The sequence below is a fragment of the Xiphias gladius genome, chromosome 6 (genome assembly GCF_016859285.1).
Source record: "Xiphias gladius isolate SHS-SW01 ecotype Sanya breed wild chromosome 6, ASM1685928v1, whole genome shotgun sequence".
NCBI classification, from domain to species: domain Eukaryota; kingdom Metazoa; phylum Chordata; class Actinopteri; order Istiophoriformes; family Xiphiidae; genus Xiphias; species Xiphias gladius.
The window spans coordinates 13,757,032-13,780,457 of NC_053405.1; the positions used below are offsets into that span (position 1 = coordinate 13,757,032).

At 40.2% G+C, this 23,426-nt stretch overlaps 1 protein-coding gene across 3 annotated transcripts in view; it reads left to right on the top strand.

Annotated features, from left to right (window-relative positions):
* Positions 1 to 18,425, top strand: part of LOC120790560 (arf-GAP with coiled-coil, ANK repeat and PH domain-containing protein 2-like) — a 55,338-nt gene extending 36,913 nt beyond the window's left edge. For 2 of the 3 annotated variants that reach the window (XM_040128220.1, XM_040128221.1), the window contains 14 exons: positions 2,515 to 2,627; positions 3,312 to 3,363; positions 4,023 to 4,123; positions 4,320 to 4,425; positions 4,993 to 5,201; positions 6,163 to 6,232; positions 6,486 to 6,580; positions 7,025 to 7,227; positions 8,946 to 9,038; positions 9,795 to 10,027; positions 10,505 to 10,614; positions 10,723 to 10,833; positions 11,534 to 11,595; positions 15,715 to 18,425. In XM_040128220.1, the coding sequence (XP_039984154.1) occupies positions 2,515 to 2,627; positions 3,312 to 3,363; positions 4,023 to 4,123; positions 4,320 to 4,425; positions 4,993 to 5,201; positions 6,163 to 6,232; positions 6,486 to 6,580; positions 7,025 to 7,227; positions 8,946 to 9,038; positions 9,795 to 10,027; positions 10,505 to 10,614; positions 10,723 to 10,833; positions 11,534 to 11,595; positions 15,715 to 15,818 (1,662 nt within the window). In that variant the 3' untranslated portion in view covers positions 15,819 to 18,425. Of the gene's footprint in view, positions 1 to 2,514; positions 2,628 to 3,311; positions 3,364 to 4,022; positions 4,124 to 4,319; positions 4,426 to 4,992; positions 5,202 to 6,162; positions 6,233 to 6,485; positions 6,581 to 7,024; positions 7,228 to 8,272; positions 8,375 to 8,945; positions 9,039 to 9,794; positions 10,028 to 10,504; positions 10,615 to 10,722; positions 10,834 to 11,533; positions 11,596 to 15,714 lie in introns of all 3 variants that reach the window. The other variant, XM_040128222.1, reaches the window with a different exon arrangement.
* The last annotated feature ends 5,001 nt before the right edge of the window (positions 18,426 to 23,426 follow it).

Sequence of the window (23,426 nt, forward strand, 5' to 3'; positions counted from 1 at the left end):
GCTTAATATAAATACATTTTGTTCCCCTTGTGCACCCAAAATAACCTCACTTGTCCCAGTGTGTGTCATGCAGGAAATGTGTATTTACCTCTGTGTGTGCCTCATAGGGCAGAGGGGTTTAATTTGTTAAGCTTTGGCTCAGGTTACTTTTACAGATCAAGGCAATGAGAGTGGGCGTGCATGCACAAACACACAACGTGCAGTCAGGCACTATCATCCATCAATCAATCAAGCGATCATTTGTATAGCACCTTTTTGTAGAGGTTCAAGCAATTCAAAGTTATTTACAGATGACTGACAAGCCGATAATAAGACCGAACAAATGTGACAGTAAAAACAATTTGAAAACAATTTGACACTAATGCAAAAAAGGGGATGTGATGAATATGAGATAATAAATAAATATGAAGCATAACATACCACATACCAGTAGAAGTAAATACAGACGGTGGGAAGAGATGATGAAGCACACGGTGATCACACTCCTATATCAAACATACAGGCAGTATACAGTATAAATGCGACATGTAGACTTGAAGTTGTTGTGGTTATTAAATCTCATTTGTTCTTAAAGGTGGTTGCCAATCATAAAGCTTGTAGAGCATACATGTACAGTCCAGACTAGTAGACATGCTTGAGTACACTTTATTACAGAGTTAGGAAATCTGATTTGCAGGAAGGGTTGAAAACAAAGCCTCTTACATTGTCATGTCATAAAGAGAAATATCTAGAATGAAGACAGGAGCAGGGAGAGTCAAAATATAAGCAGTGTAAAAACTTCGTCCCTTTTATAGCTTCCTCCACTGAGAAGGAGAATATATAGAATCCTGACTGTACATCTGATTTGTCGCCTCTTTATGTGCATGTTTAACATGGCTGCTTTCCAGGAAGTAAAGGGGAGACAGTATTCACTGCCTGCAGAATGTCGGAGGTCATTTCCATTCAGCACTCAGGATTATCAATGTTGACATATTTTACTTGCTGAGTTTGCTGCACTGGGGTTTGTCTGTGGTACAATTTTGTTTATCGGGAGTCATTAAGGTGTTTGGGTCACAACCTAGAAGTTTTTTGCATTTTCACAAGTACTTTGAATCCGTCAGGTATTTGTTGCCTTAAAGAATGCTTTATGGTAACCTAAGGAGTAGTTGATTTTACTGTATAATTAGTGAACATTTTGATGTTCTTCATAAACTTATATCTAAAAACGGATAAAAAGATGGTCAGTACATATGATTGATGTGAAGAGGCAGGCGGAGGAATGTTAAACGTTCACTGTGTAATTGCTGCTCCAAAGGTTTGGTTTGTTTTCATTTAATTCTTGAGGTTTTACAACCTTTTTGATCAGAGCGCTAACTCTTGTTGGTTTCATAATGAGATTCAAGATGAATCAGTCCAGCCTGAGTCAGAAATGAACTCGAGATGGCTCCAGAAGGACGACAGAGAAGATGAATCCCCAGCCCGTCACAGTAAAACACCTAGTTATCAAGCTGTAATTGGTTATGGGGACGATGACAATCGGTGTAAATTGACTCCACAAGGACACACACACATGCATTCAAGCATCATGGTGTTCAATGTCACTTGAAACTGAGAAAGCTGGGACGGTGTTATGAAAGTGTGGCAGCAGCTCACGTAGTTAAAGTTAGACTGGCCATATGGACAGGCCCATGACAACACAGCAGATTGCGTTATAGCAGAGGCAGAGTCAGTGAGAGAATGGATGCATGAAAACTCAGCCTGGCAGCTTTACTTCCTGGAGGACAATAACTAACTCTCAAACTATCTAGCAGAATACCTACAAGATATTTTAATATAGCCTCTTAATTTTAAAGATTGTTTGTTTGTTTTTGTGCAAGTATAGCAATAATGGGAACGGAATGGGACGTGGTGGGTCTTGGCAAAGCACTGATCTTATACACTGACTAAGTGACATTAGACTTTAAGCATTTACTTTATTTACTTGATTGTTTTCTTTCTTGCACACAAACAAAAACAATGTTGTATGTACTTGTTGCTGGCTATGTATTTTCTGGTCATTGCCCGCGTTTATTATGTTCCTTTACCTGTCAAATCTTCACTTCAGACACAGAGGGGGGATGTGAATTAAGCAGAGTGGATAAAGTATAACAGTTTGAAGCCTTGAGGCAAATCTCAAAGAAGTGGGCCTTAACTCCACATTAGACGTCTTCCAGTATTTTTTTAGCTATACAATATGTTTAACCTTCTCTCAAAGGGAAAATATTGGTTGTAATACATTATTTGTCTTTAAGCATCACGCCTTTGTTTCTGTCTTTTCTGGTTCATGGTGTGAAACATCATTCTGGTCAGTGGGAGCAGTGGCTGTGCTTCACTGTACAAGGTCACTGATTTTGGAAAAAGTATAGGGTCACTCCTCACCCTAGAGAAAATCATAACCACCAAAGGATTTAAAAGGATAATGTGCAAAAAGAAAAAAAGAAAAATTAACACCGTCATTGCTTGCTTTCTTTTCCTTCCTTTGCATCTTTTTTACAGGATTTCTCGAATGACGACACCAAGCTGGAGTACAATGTGGACGCAGACAATGGCATCGCCATGGAGGGTTATCTGTTCAAGAGGGCCAGCAATGCCTTCAAGACATGGAATAGGTACAGCAGAAACACTTTAATTAGCAATTTTATGAATACATTCAATTCGACTTAATGATTAAGAATAGCTGTTTTGGGCTGATTATGGATTTAAGAAGAAAAGTACTCATCAGAATTTAGCATAAGAGATATGAAAGGTGCTTTACATTTTAATGCCTCAGAAAGTGCTTTAAAATATGTTTTGATAAGGATTTTTTATCATGGCTACAGGAGTATAATTGGGTAAGAGTAAGAAGGAAGAGGTAATGCATTACTGGACAAATTGAGTTAAAATTTTAATACATTTCCTGTAAGTAAGTTCACACTGTCACCTCTGTCTTTTCATGTTGACCCATATAACTCAGGTTGTATTCATATCCATACATAAACATATTGATGTTCCTAGCATAATTTTATTCAAAAGAAATTAAGGAATTATGGCACTGTTATTCTCAAAAAGGCATATATATAGGTTTTTAGAATACCATTGTTTACTGTGTTTGAATACACTCTGTTCTAACATGAGCTGACATATAGTCCCTCTTGAATCAGTCTATCTACCCATCAGCTCTCTCTCTAGGTCTTTCCATCGCCGTCATCCAGACGAAAGGGATGTCAAAGTGTTTTATTTCAAGAGCAACACTGGCAACTGCACATTACTTTGTTTTTTTTTGTGTTTTTAACAAACTCATGATGTCCTTTCAGGCGTTGGTTCTCCATCCAAAACAATCAGCTAGTTTACCAGAAAAAATTTAAGGTATGTCAAGTGACTCCCTGAACACCAACCAGCACACATATGGCCCCATGTATTTCAAACAGGATGCTGTAGCCTCACTTTAGAGCAGTAGTAGCTAATTCAAAATTGACTACAAACTGCAGCTGTATGTGGGGGAAAAAAACGTGTTCCTGTGTATAACTGTTTAGTAAAATGTATATATTGAATAGCTCAAGTCTATGCTCTATTTCAAAACTTTTTAGTTTTCATACATTTAACATACATGTAAAGATGTACAAAGTTCTTTGCATTGTATAACATTGAAGATGTTGATATTTTGTGTAGTATTTTATTACGTAAGCCAAATATTATTTTTGCTACATTTTAAGAGCAGTTGGACAAAAACAGCTTGTGGCTTTGTTAGAAACTCTCTGCTCTGGCAACAAAGCAACGTATGGAAATATTATATTTCACAGCAAACTGTTAGTAGTGACATCTTTCATAAGACAGACATGTAAACACACTTAGGTATTAGCAATGCCTCTTTTTCTCACGGTGGGAAAGCCAGGCTATGCTGTGATAAATAGCTACTGTTGCAAAAGACGTAAGCAAGAACTTTATCATGTTGTTTGGAAAATCTTTTGAGCTCCAGTGGTGTTTGTGCATTGTGTTTAACCAAAGCTGCTGTGCTGTCCCCTCAGGACAACCCTACAGTGGTGGTAGAGGACCTTAGGCTATGTACAGTCAAACACTGTGAAGACATAGAGCGTCGCTTCTGTTTCGAAGTGGTATCACCCACCAAGTAAGTTTGAGTCACTGAAATATCCCTCTCCATCAGTCTAATGAGCACAGCAATATGTTAAAAAACAAAAAAACAAAAAAAGGGGTTGGAAGGTGGTGTAGCAGTGTACCCACCTCCTACCACATACATACACACACACACACACACACACACATTAGCCAGGCAGCAGTGGTGTGATGTCTCTCTGTCCCAACAGGAGCTGTATGATGCAGGCAGACTCAGAGAAGCTGCGACAGGCCTGGATCAAAGCCGTCCAGAACAGCATCGCCACCGCCTTCCGCGACAAGGGAGATGAGGGCGAGGTGAAAACCAAACACAGTCAGACTATTCAGATGGTTGAAATGATTCATATAGACAAGGAATTTACATAAGAGCTAAATACAAAGTAAGACGAAAAGTCATTGAAGCCTTAAACAAATCTATACACCAACAACAGTGCTAGTAAAATTTAGAGAGAAATATTCCACACAAGAGAAGCTCATGGAAAACAAAGGAAATAAGGGAACAACAAGTCCAACTGTCTTTAAAAATGCAAACCAGAAAGAATTAGTGTTTTGAGCATATTAATAAGGCTCTTCTGTAGTCCATGCATTTACCCTTTTATTTCTGTTTTATGATTTATTTACATTCCTTTGTCGGATAAGCTAGTATTGAAACACTCTAATATATATTTATATAACACTGACTTGCTATACTCTTGTTAACATTAATATTTTCTGTTTAGTTGTTTTCCCTTTAGCATCCTCTAAATGTTTGCTTCTCACAATTACCCCACAAGGATCAAGTTTCATTTCATCCCATCCAATCTTAATAAACCGTCACTTCTTCTACTGGATGAATGTGTACATCTCCCATCCCTCTCATTTTAGAAGCTGGACAGGAAGTCGTCCACGTCGACAGGGAGTCTGGACTCTGGCGGGGAGCCCAAGGAGAGATCGCTGAAAGGAGAGAGTGCCTTGCAGAAGGTCTTGGCCATCCCCGGCAACGCCTGTTGCTGCGACTGCGGCCAGCCAGACCCTCGCTGGGCCAGCATCAATCTGGGCATCACCCTCTGTATACAGTGCTCTGGCATTCACAGGTAAAGTACTGTGTTTTAGTGAGCAAATTCTTATTATAGGTCTTTTCATACTGATGTCACAAATGACCAGGCACATAAAAATGGCAGCAAAAGCAGGATCTGTTGAATATCACTAAAAAGAAAAGGGAAATCACAAAGGAAGACACGAGGTCAATCAGTTCTTAAATGATCAACTTATACATGGAAGTGTTAGGAAAGTTTAGAGACATATATTTCTGGAAAGGAGAAACGTGGAGTAACTCATAAACTCAACGAACTTATATGAGCACAGTTTATTTATTTATCACTTTGCAGGAATACAGTACATGTTGAGTTCGTTTTGGTTTCCTCAGTTATGGGAAAACCTTTCCATCAGACCCATGGTGTGAGTATCATGTACAAAATGTTCTGGTCTTATGGGATTTTTGAAATGTAAACACGCTGATATGACCACCCAGTTTGCTTGGGATGTTTTGACAACCTTTAAGTACTTGGCAGGGTAAAATATTTAATTCTTATTCAGGCCAAATTTTGACGCCATCTTTTCCATTTAAAGGAGTAATCAAAGGATTTGTACTGTGATTTCCTAACCAGAATGGGTTCAGAAATTTAAAGGATTTGATTTAAGGAATTATATTATAGAAATTATAAACCCTTAAATGACTTTATTTGTGATTTCTGTTATATTCTTTATAATTTTAAGATACATATATATTAAACAGACAGAGGCATAGTGCTGGCCATTTATCTAAGAACTATTTTAATATTCAATTCTGCTAAATCTGTAAATATGCTGACCCCCACCTTGTGGCTAAAATCTAAACTACACTTGTGAGATGAAAAGTAGTGACTTTAAAGCATTTAGCCTTTTAGCCCACTAACAAATTTTAAAAAAGATTCTTTGTGTGGTTTTTTGTTCTGTTTTGTTTTGTTTTGTTTATTTTTTTTATTTATTTACTGTGTATGCCTCCTTCATCCGCAGAAGTCTTGGAGTGCATTTCTCAAAGGTTCGGTCTCTGACTTTGGATACATGGGAACCAGAACTACTTAAGGTTAGTGAGGGAAAGCTGATGCATGTGAGCAATGTACCTGAAATGTCCAGTTCAAATTGAAAATCTTTGTTTTATCAAGTGCTATCTTCCTAACTTTTAATTTCTCTTATTGCACACGTTAAATTCTGTTTATCTGTTTTCTGATATGCTGGACAGTCACTGCGTGATCCATTTAGCAGGTGTAACTGTGGCTCCTACTGCCCGGTTGAGTATCCTCCTGTGTTAACCAATTTCATCTCTGTTTCTTTCGCAGTTGATGTGTGAACTGGGGAACAGAGTGATCAACCAGATATATGAGGCTCGGCGAGAGGAGCTAGGAGCCAGAAAACCACAGCCAGGAGACCCGAGGTACAGTACTAGTAGAGAGCATATTGGCATTTTCAGACCAAAAGAAAATATGTTCTTCCGGAAAATAAGTAAGGGCTTGTTTTCTTCTCTTGATTAATTTCTCACTGGATTTATTCCTTGGTATTCAGAGCTTTTTGTATTTCTGACATTGTGAAGTTCGTGAGGTTATTAAAACAAATTAAAAAGACTATTCTCGCAATCTTTTTTCCTGTTTTTAAAAAAGACTGCGAGAAAAGAATGTAGGCATTATTGTGTTAATGTATAGAAATTTGACTTTTGTCTCATTGTGATAAATTAAACACCCACTCTGCTGCTAGTGAATACCTTCATTGCCCGGTCTGAGTAGACAAATGATGGTAAAAATTTACCAGTGGAAGGCTGAAGGCTGGTTTAAATTTCTCATCTTACTCACAAACAAAACCCTACGCTTCTTGTTCCTGCCAGACACGAGGTAGAGGCCTACATCAAAGCCAAATATGTGGACCGCCGGTTTGTACGCCGGCCGTCAGACGAGGAGCTTCGCACCAAAGTGGTTTCCCTTAGCAAACAGGAGAAGAGGCTGAGCAGCAGCTCTGAGCATCTGCCCCCAAGACCGCCTCCGCCAACCCCCAAACTCCGACCTGGTTCAAACGTCTCGGGACAGACAGGTCAGTACAAAAAAAAAAAATGTAAAACACAGCTTTGACCTAATAGTTTGTGTTTTCTGTAACCTTTTCCCTCATCTCTGAACCTTATGCATAACAAACAATTTACAGGATCAAGTTGGCAACAAACTTGTCCGAGTGCACGGCAGGGAATCAAATGATTACAACCAGATAGTGTACTGGATTTTAGCTGGATGGGTTTAAGATCACCAACTCCAACAAGCTGTAACGTTTAAAAATCAGCATTAGTAGTAGTCTGGGACACGTGGAGTTACATTTTGAGACATTGAGACATTAAAAATCCGTTGATGGTGGCTTGGGTATTGGGCTAGTTTTTGCCTCTTGGGTTGAGCTCAAATTTTCCCTAATCTTCCAAAACACAACGATTGGCTACTTGGATTTCTCATGTATAGATGACGAGTAGTATTTTATAAACTTCCAATCTTAAGTTGTAAACTAATAACTCTTTTTTACAAAATGCTCTTTAATTCCTTATAAATTTCAAACTTCCTCCAATCCAAATGTCCTGGTAACTAAATGAATACAATAGGATTTTCAGTTTGAATGTTTCCATTGCACAACCCTAGAAACAGAACTTTTAGTGCCTCTTCAGAAACAAAATTACAATGCATCAAGAGGGGAAAAGGCAGTGTCATTTGTGATTGTGGCCGCCTTTTCTATTGTATGCTCTGTGATTTTTGCACTGCTGCCAGGAAGTGTCCACCCATCGGCATATTGTATGTTCTTTGTGAACAGCATATGTCTAAGCCTTCTTTGCCTCCCATTGCTTCTCGTAGTCCGTCTCTTTCAGTGTCAGCCGAGCTGGTAGTATAACTATCTGTGCTTTCATCCTGCTCTCCTCTCTCTCCTCCTCCTCGATTTGTCTTCTTTCACACTCTCTCTTTTCTTTCCTGTCCTGGCTGTTTTGTGCTTCTGGACTAACCCCTGCTCTGACCGCCTACCCCAACCCCCTCTCCCAATCCCACTCTGATGCTCAATTTACACCCTTCACCCTGCAATTTCCAAACTCCCATCATCCCTTGCGTAGCTGTGGCCAGTGGCTTGGAGGCCCGCCGCGACTCTCTCTTCTGTCCTGACGAGCTTGACTCGCTCTTCTCCTACTTTGACACCTCCTCCAAGCTCAGGAGCAGTAAGTACTAAATGCTCAGTGTTTCGCTTGCTTCTCCACCCCCTCTGTCCATTCATGTTCACTGCTTTGGGGCCGTGGACTAACAACCTTCCATCTACTCCTCTGTTCCTCCCCCATCCAGACCTTCCTAATGGACCATCCCGTCATGTTAAGAGCATTGCAGAGTGCACCATGTTTTCTTTTTCCCAGGGGGTTGGGGAGTGTTTCTGTCACACATGGTTTTGGTCAGTGTCTGGTATTTTGCATTTGTATCTGTCTCGTCATAGTTTTGGTATTTAGGGACTTGAAACATAAGGTGATGGTGAGGCTCTGTCATTCTGTTGATTTCAGCTGGGGACCACCTGCTGTTTCTGGTAATGGGAGTGGGAAAAAATTAGCAAATGTCAAAATCCCGTAGATTTGAAATTTTGTTTTAGGTACAGAAAAACAACTGCCTTTATCCAAAGCCTTACCCAAAACTTTCCACCACCAAAACAACCATCAAGAACATATTTCTTTTATTTAATACACACAGTGAATGACATCTGTATGTTGTTCCACAAAAAACTGATCCACACTCTTTGCTTTACAGTAAAAAGTGCAGACAGTGGCATCCAAAACAGCGCTGATGGAAGCAGGGAAATGCTGGCCACCACCCCTTCCAATAACAGCCTGGCAGATGCAGGTGAGACACACAAAAACACACATACAAACCTCTGTCAGCCTATTGACATCCACGGCTATCTAAATCGAAAACGACCGCAGTAATGTCAGAGTTTAAACAGCATCTAGCACAAGCATTATCGAGACAAAGTGATTATTTGACATTTGACAATTGCTGCCACTTGGAGACAACTGCTGATGAGCTAACACACACCCCCAGTTACTTTTAAAAGAGAAAAATGTGCTTGCAGAAAAAAAGAGGAATAACGCAACACACAATCATTCAATAAAAAGTGTTGTTTTTTTTTTTTCCTGTAATGTAGCACAATGTTAGAGACAAATGGAAAGATCTGGGTTATATAACAGCTAATGAAGTCTCTCATTTTCCCAGTTTCCCATTTTGTTTTCTCTAGTAATTTCAAGCAAAAATCCATAAAACCTGATTAAAAGAATATAATCATTATCTCGCCCTGGAAAAGTTTTGAATTTGTGCAAATAGTTTGAAAATCTATTGGGCGGAAAACCAATGCATTATAATACACTTGTTTTTATTTCATCTACTTGTGAACGCATTCCATTTAACACACCATACTTTGTTTACTGTTGTGAAAAAATTCTCTTTGGTGTAAAGTTGAAAGTCGTTAGTATTTTTCTGCAATTTACTGCAATTCTTGCTTTAGAAAAAATAAACTTTCATGGAAAAAAACTGCATCTCTACTGCTAGACTGCCAGGGGTTTCCACCCTCTTAAGACACACATCTGTCCTCCCATTTCTCAGATGCTGCTGAGTCTCTGCCCATGCCCATGCCCGCCACGCTGCCTCCTCCGTCGCCCTGTAAGGAGATGGTTTTCTACGAGCCCAAGGAGTACAGCCCAGGTCTGCAGCTCTACTGGGCTTCATGTGCCCGCAGCCTTCCAGACATGGCGGAGGCACTGGCCCACGGAGCCGAGGTCAATTGGGTCAACACTGAGGACGACAAGAGGACGCCGCTTATCATGGCGGTGCAGGGGGTATGGCTACAGATTATCCAGTCATTTTGGTACCATTTACTGTCTTGAGTAGATAGTTTGCAAGACCAGTAAGGAAATTAATTAATTTTATCTTAGGCAATTTAAAACCCTTTCACTAATTTAATAATACACAGACAATATATTTAATGTAGTTGGATTTTTTTGGTACTGAAAAGTCATTTAAGTGTTGCGTATCTAGGATGTAAAGCCATAACAGCGTTGGGATGAAGTTTCAGCCAAATAATTTTCATTTTAACATAACAAAAAGTCTCGAGATGATAACACTGAGTATGATTAACCTGTCGGCATTGTCAAGCGTATTATTACTAAAAGTGCAGTGATGGATGACATGAAGACCTGCGTGAACGGTGTATATTGCTTGTGTGTACATTTTAAAAAATCCAAATGATCCTCTATTGTTAATGTGTTTTGTCACTTGACGGTAATCCAATGTGTCGTATCACCATTTAATTTCAGGGTTCACTGGTCACCTGTGAGTTTTTGCTTCAAAATGCAGCAAATGTGAACCAGCAGGACGCTCAGGGTCGGGGACCCCTCCACCATGCCACCATGCTGGGACACACAGGGTTTGTTTCCACATCTCTCTACCGTCATTACTACACTAACCTGAGAATAATGATAGAGCACTTTGAGGCCTGCTATGCAACTCTGATTAAGTTTGATCTCTGTTTCAGGCAAGTATGTTTGTTCTTAAAAAGAGGAGCAAATCAAAATGCTGCAGACATTGATGAGAAAACACCCCTGACCATAGCGGTGGAGGCGGCCAACGCAGACATTGTCACACTGTAAGTGTCATCCCTGTTATCATGATTATGAGTTATATTTGTCTCTGTTTAATGCTGGGAGAGCTGGAGAGTTTTCTTAGCTTCCACACTGTTAAACACAGCCAACCAGTAAATTTTAACGCTCCTACAAGTGGTTTGGAAATTACCGCTAATGAAATACTGAAAAAAAAAGTTTGGTAAATTCAACAGCCAGTTATCTTAACTTCTAGGCGAGGGTTAATTGACAGTGAACTGGTCATTGTCATTAAATATATCCTGACAAGATAAAGCAAGACCCAGATGCAGAGCAGACATGACCAACAATGACTAACTCCCTTTACATTATCACAGCTTTACACAGCTGTTTACGAAATGCATTAATCATTTGGTTTTATTACAAGATGACAGAACTGAGAAGCTTCTGTTGAAACCTAGCTCATCATGGCTGCAATAACCATGGAGTGACATCTTTTTGGCCACAAGATGTCACCACTTAATCAGAATAGAGGTAGAAAAAAAATCGGAGCACCTCTTCTACTTGTAACGGTGGCCTGTTATTAAGAAATAAAATAACGGGCTTTGTGTCTGATAAATTGGATTTAGGAAAGGAAAAATACGACTGAAACCATGCGAATAATGTAAGAGTTTGATCACTGACACTTCAAATTCCCACTGTATTTCTGTTGATCTTTGACGTCCTGTTTCTTTGTTTGCTCTCCAGGCTGCGACTGGCGAAGATGAACGAGGAGATGCGAGAGGCCGAGGGGCCCTACAGCCAGTCAGGTCAATATAACACCAACAGCCCCACCGAAATGCAGTACAGGAAGTGCATGCAGGAGTTTATTAGCCTGCAGCTGGACGAAACTTAATAACTGTCCACTCTAATCCAAACACAGGAGCAGCATACTGTAAAACCAGGCTCACCAGAGGAATTGTAAAGCCCAGGTTTCAGAGTTGGGATCAGTTGACTTAATTACAGCAAATTAACAAGATAATGGATTAGTTACCCAGACAATTCATTCTCAGTGGTTTGATTACAAATTGGATGCAACTTTTTTAATAAGAGACCCTGAGGTTGGATGAAAGTTGATCCACTGACTGTGATGATCTGAACTGAGTCCAACTCTTGTCTTCCTCAGTTGTGCTCCTGTGTCCTGTTGAACTCAGAGTGCGTCCTCTATTTCAACCTGCCAGCTCCCGCCTAGTGCTGGGCAAACTGCACCTAGGTGTGGTACAGTGTCAGTTGTTAGACTGTGTTGATGTGACGGGGTTAAAGCCATCGACTCTGGACATTACCGAAGAGTTCTGTTCCAAAGTGGAAGATCCACCTTTTCAGTTAAACGACTGTTACTGATACAGAATGATTAATAGCACAAAACTAAAAGAAAGTGTCACTTTTTACTAGAAAGTCTGTACTTCCTCCCTTTAAGTTTAAATGGTACTACTTTTTTTTTGATTCCCTCTGTTTAAGAGGTGTTTAGTGATTTATAGTAAATAATTAGAAATGTGTTTTTTGGGCTAATATACTTGTGTCTCTGCTATCAGTCACAGTATCTTTGCAAAAAAAAAAAAAAAGAAATAGCTACCCAGAAACTGCCACCAGTACTCAGACCTCAAAGTGAAGGCAGTTTTTGCTATCTGGCAATAATTGTGACTTTTGAATGACATTTTGTATCATCTGACCAGTCTGGAGAGGCATATTATGTGTCTATAAACCGCCAAGTTTCATTTTAAATTGACTTGTCAGAAGTAATTTATGCACATTCCTGTTAATGGTTATGCAACTACTGTACCTTTTCCTGTGACTGTAAGGTTCCCATCTGAAGTCTTAACAATTTTAAAGGCCTGTTTACGTATTTGAAGTATTTGTTGTCCAAACATGATGCATCTTGTTATTGTGACATGCCTGGTCAGAAGAGAGAAGTCTATTTTACAACAGTTTTCTTTTATAAAGATAATTCTAGGAACCGTATAATAGGTATACATACCGTACATGTTGTAAATGATGTGCATACATACATTTCTTTATAGTCTGGCAGAATAGGCAGAGTTGAGAGTGACTCTGGTTGCACAGCGGTGATTGCCATGAGGGACACATCCTTGCTTTTCTTGTTTTGATTGTGATGTATTTACTTCCTGTTATGACGATATTGTGTCTTGGTTATTAGTCGGTTAAACCTGCTTGCTCATTGACCGCAACCAGGGGGAAATCAAGAATTGTAAGACGAAAGGCCTTTTAGTGCCATCGCATTGATCGTCTCGAATGTTAGTGGATTTTTACTCAAATACAGAGAAACTATCTGAGGAGGCTATATCGTCAAGCAACAAGTGCAATAGTCTAGAAAAATATCCACATGTAACCATGTATAGCTTTTTGTCACCTGCTAGTACTAGCTTTTATTTATCTTAAATATATGTGAGCTTTACAAAAAAAAGTAGATATTCACAAAGAATGTGGCAAGAGATGAGCTTGAAGCTCACTTGAGTTTTACTGATAGTGAAGGGGGAAAAAAAAAAAAAAAATCCAAACATACCCCAGTTTCATCCCACACCTCCGCTCCAGGCAGCCCCAAATCCTTGAAGAGCACCACAGCACTTTGAATAAACGGTCACTTCTGCTGATTCGCGTTGACGCAGCAGCGCCCCCTGCTGCTGGCAGAACAATATTAATGTCTTGAATTGTTGACTTGTCTGGAGAAGCGTTCAATACTTAGAATAGGTATTACTGATTGTGTTGTGATTGCTTTTACAAGCAAAGTTTTTTTTGTGTCCTTTAGAGTAGATACCGAGGGGTTTCTACCATGTTCTTGGATCGTAGGGAAAAGAGACTTGTGCATTTATGTGTGCTGATGACATGAGGATAGGGATATACTCAGCATTGTCGTCCATTTGTCCAAAAATAATAAAGCATGTTAGATTGAGGGCTAGATGTGCTGCTGTACGTAGCTGGACTGTTATTAGCCTGAATGTTGCTTTTTTTTTTTCTGAAAAACTGGAATATTCATTTTTCACTTTTTAAAAATAAGACAGGATTGTTTTGGACCTATGACAAGAAATTCTTCTTATTTTTTTTTTAGCATGTGCAATGGTTGTTGACAGAGAATGATACAGAAGCTATTGCTGGTGGTCGTTGTCCTAAGGGTCAACAGCAGACACACCCGCAATGATCATGAGGGGAACAGAGGGAGGTTTGACTTTAGCAGAGTAGAGTCTGAAGTACGTGCTTCCAGTCACTGAATGACCCTCACGTCGTTTTGCTTTGCGAGAGGATTCACCTCGTGCCGGCATCAGCTCACCGTCCTCTTTGATACCCAAGGCCCTCTTCATCAGCGTCTCCAATCAGCTGATGAATGATGGGACTGATGAGGGATATTCAAGGGTAATGAAAGGGATTGAGAACTAACCTCATCAATGCTCCCTCTCCCTGTTTTTTTTTTTTTTTTTTAAATATAAATAACGGTTCCCTCGACTCAAGCGTTCCTACCTGATTGAGCGTGTAGAGGCTGTGCAGAGAAGTGGCTCTCAGCCTGGGGGTTGCTATGTGGGCATTTAAACATTGACCTATGAAATCGTTGGGGGAAATAAAATATATTTTTTTAAAACATAATGATAATTATTTTATTATTTTTGTAAAAATATTTTTCTTTAATCGATATTTGTCTCCTGTAGACTTCTAAAAATTGATCAAAAACCCAAAAAGGGGAATTTGAACACCTGAACAGGCTGAGAACTGCTACACTCTCTCATCTACGTCCCTCTGTAAATTCACTCTCTCGGTTCTGTATTTTGATTTTCTTTTCTCGCTCTCCTCCCCAGAGTTTGTGCCTTTCTTCTGTTCTTCTGTTTTCTTTGGGGTGCTGAGGCCAACACAACTGTATTTTTGTACATAAACTCCTGCACTTTAAACACAATACAGTTGTTGACAAACTAATCTCTGTGGGCTTGTCTTTTCTTTCTGACTCAGTCTCCAGTTGCTAATGAAAAGGCTGTCTGGCTGTTTTCACAAACATTGGCCTTTTGCCTCTTCTGTTCTTTCCCATCTTTTCTCTGCCTCTGTGTTGATCTGTTTCATATTTCGAGCCACGCCGACACTCTGACAGGTATGGCTGACTTTTTTCTTTTTTCATTCTTGTTCTGATGACACTGTCACTGTGCATAAACCCTTCACTCTGCAAAACTCTGTGGATACTTTATCCTGCTCTGCCCCTGCATGACGAGGCTTTAAATGACTTCCCACGGTATTATTTGGTCAATCTTGTGGTCACAGGTGTGTTTAGTTTTGATGACTCTTGTAATATGTTATTGCCCTTATTTGCAGCAGGGCGGTGTAGTGAGTAGACAGATGGGCTCAGGTTCTGGGTAGAGAGCACCCACCCTGCTGAGGTGCCCTTGTCCAAAACATTGAATTGTACTGGGTTGTGGACGAGGGAGTTTCACTATTTTCAGTATTATATCAGCATCTTGCATTTTCTTAGCAACATTGTTATTTTATTTTACACAGGAAATTAAAATCACAACATGAAGGTGTGCTGATTTACAGACAAATGAATCAACACTAATTTCCACGTTTTATTGTTACTGTTGTAAATCATGTAGTGCTAATCTCTTTCTTAGTGATTCCCAACCTTTCCGGCTTGGGACCCCTCATCACAGGTCTTAGTGTGAACATAAGCTGTGAGCAGTCCTGTAAAACAGTCATTTTTCCTTCCTCGATTTGAAGGAGTTTCACAGGCCTGAAAAAGTAAAAGAAGTTAGTGATTCATAAGCAAAGAAAAAAAAAAAGCAAAAATGAGCGGTCAGAAAAAAGTAATTTTTTGTATCAAACGTTGGGAGCCACTGCTCTGTCAGCCCTCTTTGTATTTTAGTTGTCGCTCATGTCTTGTGTCCTTGTCGTTCTCGCAGGAGATGAAACCTACCAGGACATTTTCCAGGACTTCACCCTCATGGCCTCCAATGACCCGGACAAGCTGAACCGCTACCAGCAGTACGACCCGCAGCGGCCCTGACACTGCAGGAACGCCGTCCACTAGCACTTAGGAGAGGACACCGTCTACTTGACCTGAGGGAGACAAAGTAACGTCCTCCTGCACCTGGAAAGTCGCCTGGTCATTTTTTCCTCCAACATCATTCAGAAACATCTGCATTAAAGGCGGTTAGTGCCACCACAGCTGGAAACATGTAAACCATCGTTGAAAAGTACAAGCACTTCACTGAAGTGAAGGGGAACTTCTGTGAACGGAAAACCTCACTTTTTAACTTTTTTTTTTTTTTACAATAGTGCTTCTCAGTAGGACCTATTACAACAAGTGAATGGTACAATGTTAATGCCTTTAAAGGATTTGCAGAGTAATAGAAAAATCTAATGATAATTGAACTCGGTCTGAATGTAGAGCTGCTGACAAAGCTTTCAGTTATTTTGACTGAGTTTAATCTTTCATGTCACACTTCCTGACAAAAGACAATTTCTTTTTGTTTTTTGTTTTTGTGATATTTAAAAAAAGAAGTGTGCCGCATCTGTTGTAAAGAGAGGTAAGTGCATGACAGACTGTTAAATACTCCATTTCAAGTTTTAAGTGTTTCCTCTTTTCCATAGGATTCTTTTTATGAGCATAGGCATCTTTTTTGTATCAAAGTTTTGTGTTACGAACTCTGAGCATCGTACACATGGCAATATGCTTTCACTTATTTGCACAAATCCCTTTGTCTTATATCGCCACTGATGTTTACCAGTTTTGATGGTAAGACTTTGACGTGTTCACCAATGTACAGTGATTATGGAAGTAAACACTGATGCGCTTTTTTTTTTCCTTTTTTTTTTTTTAAATGCTTGTTATTTTTAAACATTTCCCTCTGAAGGATTTTAATTTCCCATGTAGTCACCATGTCAGTACCTGTGGCAGTCACCCCTTCAGCTCCCTGATTTTGTGAAAATAGAACGGCTTCAGTCGTCTGAGGTGATTATTCATTTGTAGATTCAGTCTCATGCTGACATAAGATTAAAACGTTAAGATGGGGAGCTAAGAACTGTACGTCAGTCTGGACCTATAGTATAGTATATGTTGACATTTTATTCCCGTTGATTTCAGAATTGTCTACAACACTTAATTTATTTTTACAGGTTCATAATTTTGTAATAATTTCCACAGAGGTTTCCTGGAAGAATCTGTGTCATTTGGTAATAATTATAGGGAATGAAGGATTTTCCTTGAAAGAACAGCTCCATCTAAACCCAAGTAAACGTTCATTTAATACTGGAAGCTTAAAGTTTCAATCCTAAAGATTTCAGTCCTGTTTGATTTGGCCACACCTGTGCTTAGCTTGGTAACGAAAAGTGCAGTTAAATATATACAGCAACTCTTCATCTAACAGCTCACTTTGGCTGTTCCTGCTCATTTCATTACCCCCCCACTGCTGAAGTTAAAAAAATGATCCATTGACGAAAAAATGCTGAGAATGACTCTGTTTTTTTTTTAAGATGCATTTTTGAGAGACGCAAACGTCAGTGACAAATACATGTTGTTTCCTGTGACTGCTTCACAATAAAAGCCAACCTGTATTTGCCCAGTTGAACACTTCTGATACGAAGCGTCAGCAGTAGGAAATGTTTGGGAGAGTTCAGTGAGGCTGATATCAGTGAGATGAAATTACAAACGGTAACGCTTGATTACATGCTGCATCATTTCCTGTGAATCCCCTGTGAAAAGCCAGGCAGTTTGAAACCAGGAGGGGAACGGTGGACCCCGTCGCTGACAATGCAGACTGCTATACATAGAGATAATTACTGAATATAAATACATTTAATGGCTATTGATGAAGAAATAACGACCATAAATAGCATCAAAAACTAAGCCTGATTTCATGATAATCATAATGATTATAATGTTAACTCCTCATAAATGTTGAATTCTGATAAATCAACTGACCTGCTGTACACTGACTAAGAGACTCTACATTATCCAGACAGATATTTGGAATGAATGACTCAACACTGAACACTGTCCCTCTTCATCTATAATTAGTAGCAAATTACACAGTTCTTTCAGGGGAGCTTACCAAAAAATTTCCAAGAATTATCAGGAAATTATGGACCTGTAACATTACGTAAAGCAAAACCAAAATACCATGCATAGTCTTACTTTTTTTTTCCAGATAAAATCACTCGCTCTTAATGACCTGGTTTAGAAACTATCAGGCGCTTTCACCGGAATGTTTAAACTCAGAAATGAATTCTGCAAATTTCATAATAGAAGTTATGCACTGTACTTTAGGGTCTGTTGTTTTCTTCCTCTTATTAAAATGTAAAATCTTCGCTTGTCTTTAACATTTATAGTATATAGCAAGATATGATATAGGTTTCAGAGGAAACCTTTGGCCACTGTCACATGGGATACAATTCTTGTACATTTTGTACAGATGCTTTTGAATTGTCCAGAGAACTGAAGTATAAAGTTAGAGGTACTTGAATCATTAAATAAGCTTTTGTAAATGCTGTTCTTTGTATCCTTCGGTAATTTTAGCCCATTTTATATTGCCTGTCTGTATACCACTATACATGTACTGTATATTCTACCTGTAATATGCAAGGACTTCAATACATATGAACTGAGGATTCATCACTGAATGCTGTTTCTTTTTTTGGTTTGCTTTGTGTCAAGATTTAATGTGAATCCATGTGCGTCATCTGGTTTTTCTTTAAAGCCATTACAGTAATGTGTTTGTCGGAATGAACTTGGTGTCAACCAAGTGAACAATATGGAGCTAGACTCACAGCTATCCTGCCTCACAAGTTGCTCGCATAGAGTCATTTCTTTTTCTTTTTTGAGTACTTTGTCATAGGGATATAAAAAATATTTATCGATTTTGTTTTCAAACTTTCATCAAAAATCCTAAAGTTATATGTTCACAGTCCCCGGTCTATGTGTGCTTACATTTCAGATTCTGTAAGGATATAGAAAATTATATTAAAGAAGGAATAAAGAAAATAAAATTGTTAAAACACACAAATATAACAAGTAAGGGCAAAAAAAAAGCTGGTACAAATTTCTCCCCCTTTCGGAAAGACCATAAAAGAGTCCCCCATCCTCTCATAGGCAGAGCATTTCCTCTTAATCACAAATGAGTTTTCCAAGAGCAAAGCAAAGCAGTAGTTCATTAGGTCAGCCATTGTACACTTGGTCTATTAACAGACCTCCAGAGTATTTTTTGCTTTTTATAAACAAGACTAGTTTCCAATCTGAGGTTCCAAGGTTACAATCTGATGAAAAGAGTCTAAAAATTCCACCTCTCCAAATTCCCACATTTCAGCCCCATTCCACCTTTAATAATTATTTTGTGTTTATTTCTGCAGTTGTTTAAATGAGAGGCATGCAGTAGTGCCTACCACTTCAGATGAGTTATATTCGTCTGTGTCTGTGTACAGTAGGCCACCGTCTATGTTTAGTCTGCCGCAAACTAATGTTCCGGAAAACACATCACTTTTTCAACAATGATAGCACCATCATCATTCACCTCAATACTCCTGCACACGCTCATGTCAAACATACAGTGCACCTTCTGAAATACTGAGTGTCAGTTTAAAAAAAAAAAAAAACACAGACGTCAGTGCTCCTTTGGTTATGCAGCTTCTAAATTACCATCGGCATTTGGCATATGTGCAAATACCTGCAATAAGCCAGTGCTCGCCCATTCATTGGTCTCGCTCTAATATGAAACATTACTGTCGACTGCTGGACACAAGATGCCTCCTCCTTCACCGAAAAGTCCACTCTCAACGTGTGTGCGCTGGAGGTTTCAGGTTTCCACATCACACTTGTGTAAGTCGCCCGTTGGGCCAACGATTGGCTCCAAGCTAGTGGTGATGTCACAAAACGGGGCTCGTCCGCACGTTGAACCGAAATTTAAGGTGGACACAGAAACTTTCCTCCTTCAGCCGATGACTGTGAAAACGGCCTTCCAGTGTCAGACTCTGCACGGTGAGGCTCTGATGCTCAAGTGAAGGAACAAAAGGCAAAACCCGTTTCTGAGTGCGGGGCTCTTTAAGTTTTAGTATTTGTGTTACAGCCGTTTTCCGCAGTCTCCGCAGGGCAGCGCAAATCAACTGCTGCAATCAAGTCAAGAGATCCTAGTTGTTCTGTTAAGTAGTATTTTAATATGCAAGTTTTTGCGATTCATGTTTATAGGGTTTTGTAGCTTATAACAAAAGGTAATGTGGATCAGTAGAAAATCGAGCATTGGTCTGCTTTGGTACAGCGTCGTTTCAGCCATGAATTCTCCCCAAAACAGGGTGTCCCGTTCTAATGTTTGTTCAAACTCTGTGCAGTGGTGCAGTAAGAAAATAAATCGGTACGTCCAGGTACACGGCTTCCATAGTGCACACGCCAATTCTAAGTGAAAGAAACACTAATGAATAGAGAAACAGAAGAGCAAGATTCCTTCTAGTATGTTAGAAAACTGTTATTCTTAGAGATTCTTAGAACCATGCATTCTTGCTACAGAGCCTTCTCGAGATACTTTAACCATCTATTTATGCCACTTTAGAAGGGTGATCTGACTTTTTTATACCATCTGAGTTCAAAGGTCATCTGCTGCCTGCTGGCCTGTACAGTCCGGCCGCCGTGCCCGGCTCATGGGCTTTGCGCTGTGTGTCAGCCACCAGGCCTTTTCCAGGAAGTCTGCGGTCTGCCCGCCTGTGGAGAAATGAAGGGCCGCCGCTGGAGACGTTTCCCTCCATAAAAACACCATGTGAACAAACGCTGAGAGGGCCAAGCCCCATTAATGCTGCTCAGACTGCCAGGGACCAAACTACAGAACATATTCATTTTAACAAGTGACCGAGTCCAGTGGTGACTGAAGTCTTATTTTCTTCAAACAAATAAAAAACGCCAGTCAGATGAGATCATTTCACTTACTTCCAATGCAAATCCTAGTCTAATTTTCTGGGAAATACGCGATGAGTTTTGATTTGCATCACTTCAGCGTATTGAAGTTTTTGTTAAAGGAAAATTTTAATAGTTAACGCTGGAAGTTAATTCACAATTTATTTGACTAACGTTCAGACTTCTCAGAGCTATTTTTGCAGGGCTCCTGTCCAGACCTGATGATGGAGGCTCCTTCATTCTGCCTGATCACTGGTGTTCGACCAAGATGCTGAAGTGAGAAATGGTGATGGTAATGAATTATACCCAATTGTATTGATACAAAGTATCTTTAAGAAGCAGATGAACATTGATGTGAAGTTATGATCATGTTGATTTTTCTAGAAGATGCTACCAAAACCAGCTGTCACATTGAAAGGTCATAAGTCCTTTCAGATAGACAGAAGAGTGTGTGAGCTGTTTTAACGGACCACATGAGCAGGATATTACATTGGCAAAAACATAATGCCCAACAATAATGTGTTGATCTTGCGGTGCGTGCAAGCTTCAGCTCTGCCTCTTGAGAAAAGCTTCCCAAACTCCAGTCTGCAAACGAAAAAAGCCTTCATCCTGGCAGAAATAAAATCGCAAACAGTCATGGCCTCCAAATCCTCAGCCGTAAGCGCTGGTGTTCGCTCCGCCCGCGTTCACACGGAACAGAAAAGGTTCAGGTTTCATATTTTGAAACAGCCTTGTGCTGGGAACCCAAACAGTCCTGCCTGTATTCTCTGAATGCTAATGATGAATGGTCAGAGGGCATGAATAGGCACAGTGTTATAAGCACACTTCCATATCCTCCACCACTCTCGCGCTAAACAGGGAGGGTGGTGGTGGTGGCGGCTGGGGAGTTAGACAACGTGCAGTAACGTGTCGTACCATGCACCACCTTCATCACCCGGCAGATCTACGCTTCATTCGCCAGAAGTAGTGCTTGTTTACTTTATCTCTCCGCAGCCTGCATTCCCAGCATGGTCAGACCCAGCTGCCTCCACTCTTTTTTTTTTTTTTCTTCCTCCATTATGTGGAGATTTTTTGTTTCTGATTAAAGCCTCCCCAGAGAGCTGCGCTCCACACCGCAGTGAGCAGTCAGCCGTCAGCCTTTCCGACAGGTCTCCCCAGCTGGGGGGGGGGGGCTGCCGCTGCTCCTCCACCACCAGGTCTGGTGTCCAGCTGTTCTCACAGCGAGAGGACGGAAACCTCCTCTTAGCCAGCTGCAGGGAACTCAGACTGGAGGAGCATTCAGCCAGTGGTCCTCTTATCCTAACAAACATTTGTACAATAGAAGACTAATGTAACTGGACAAGTGCTGATCAAAATATACTCGTCTGCCTGAAACACTACTGGTGAGGCACTTAAAGGATAAGTCTCGCCTGGTAATAATTCTGTCCTTTTCTTACTGTCGACAAATCCCATCAAAATAACCTGAACCAACAATCAATTGATGCGACTATCAAATATTGTCTGTTTATCCAAAGGCCGATATAGTTTTGTTTTCAAAAAGCTATTAAAAAGATATAAAGTAGAAGACAATTGCACTTAGGGCTGCAAATAACTATTAATCCTTTGGTGGCCTGTTACAATTCCACAAAACCTGGCTTGACGTATTCAAATTGCTTGTTTTATCTGAGCAACAGTCCAAAGATATTAAGCTTACTATCGCAGAAGACTGAGAAAAACAGCAATTATTCTCATTTGAGAAACTGCAACCAGTGAATTTTTTTGGCTTTTCCGCTTAAAAATATCACACAATTGTCTCATCGTTGAAATCGGCGCAGAAGAATCTTCTGACAGCGGAGCAAACGATTAATCGAGCAACGGTTTCAGCTCTGGTTGTACTGGGCAGCTTTACAGCAAAATCTGAATCTCTGATCCCCTTATTTTTGAATAGTCAAGGGATTTACAATGGCAATATTACTTTTAATGCTCAAGTATTTTAACCGAATGAAGCAATAAATGTTCATTTTCATCTTAAATGCATTCTTTTGTACCAGGTTTTTATACTCTCCTACAGTATGTCCGCCTCTCTGACATCACTGCAGTTTTTTCTTCTCTACGCAGTGTTTGTTGTTTCTGGGGGAATCCCATCTCTGAACCCTTGTCCCCCTCAGGGTGGTTTCTCCAACCCCCGAGTCCATGTCAACAGCCCGGCGAGTGCCAGAGAGAACCCCGCCCCTGTAGATCAGCGGTCAGCCGGTGCTTATACTCGCCACCTGTCCTGTCCAGCTGCTGCCGACAGATACCAGCAACGACGGAGAGCATTATGTAACTCTTCAGACTGTTTTGACACCGGTCACGCTATCTGGGTTCAGAGGGTCCGAGTGAATGTCAACACGGTAAACTTTAGACGCTGGGGCAGGGCAGGGTCTGAGTAAACAGGCAGCCGTGTAGCAAAGAGACCGGGAACCAGTTATACTTCCTGAAGCTGCTCATTAAAAAGGCAAGTACCAGCCTCTGGTGGCGCGTCGCTAACTCCTCGGTGCTACTGAAGCCACTGAACCTAATCATTGCAATCAGACGATCCACAGCCGTGCAACCTTACACCAACTGCACTTGTTGCACAGTATTTTCTCTTAAAATTTGGCACACATTTGGTTGAACTTTACACATATTCGAGCTGCAACAAAGTTATTTGCACGATTGATTAATTGGTTGATGATTTTGCTTCTATCAATTGCTGCATCTATAATATGTCAGAAAACA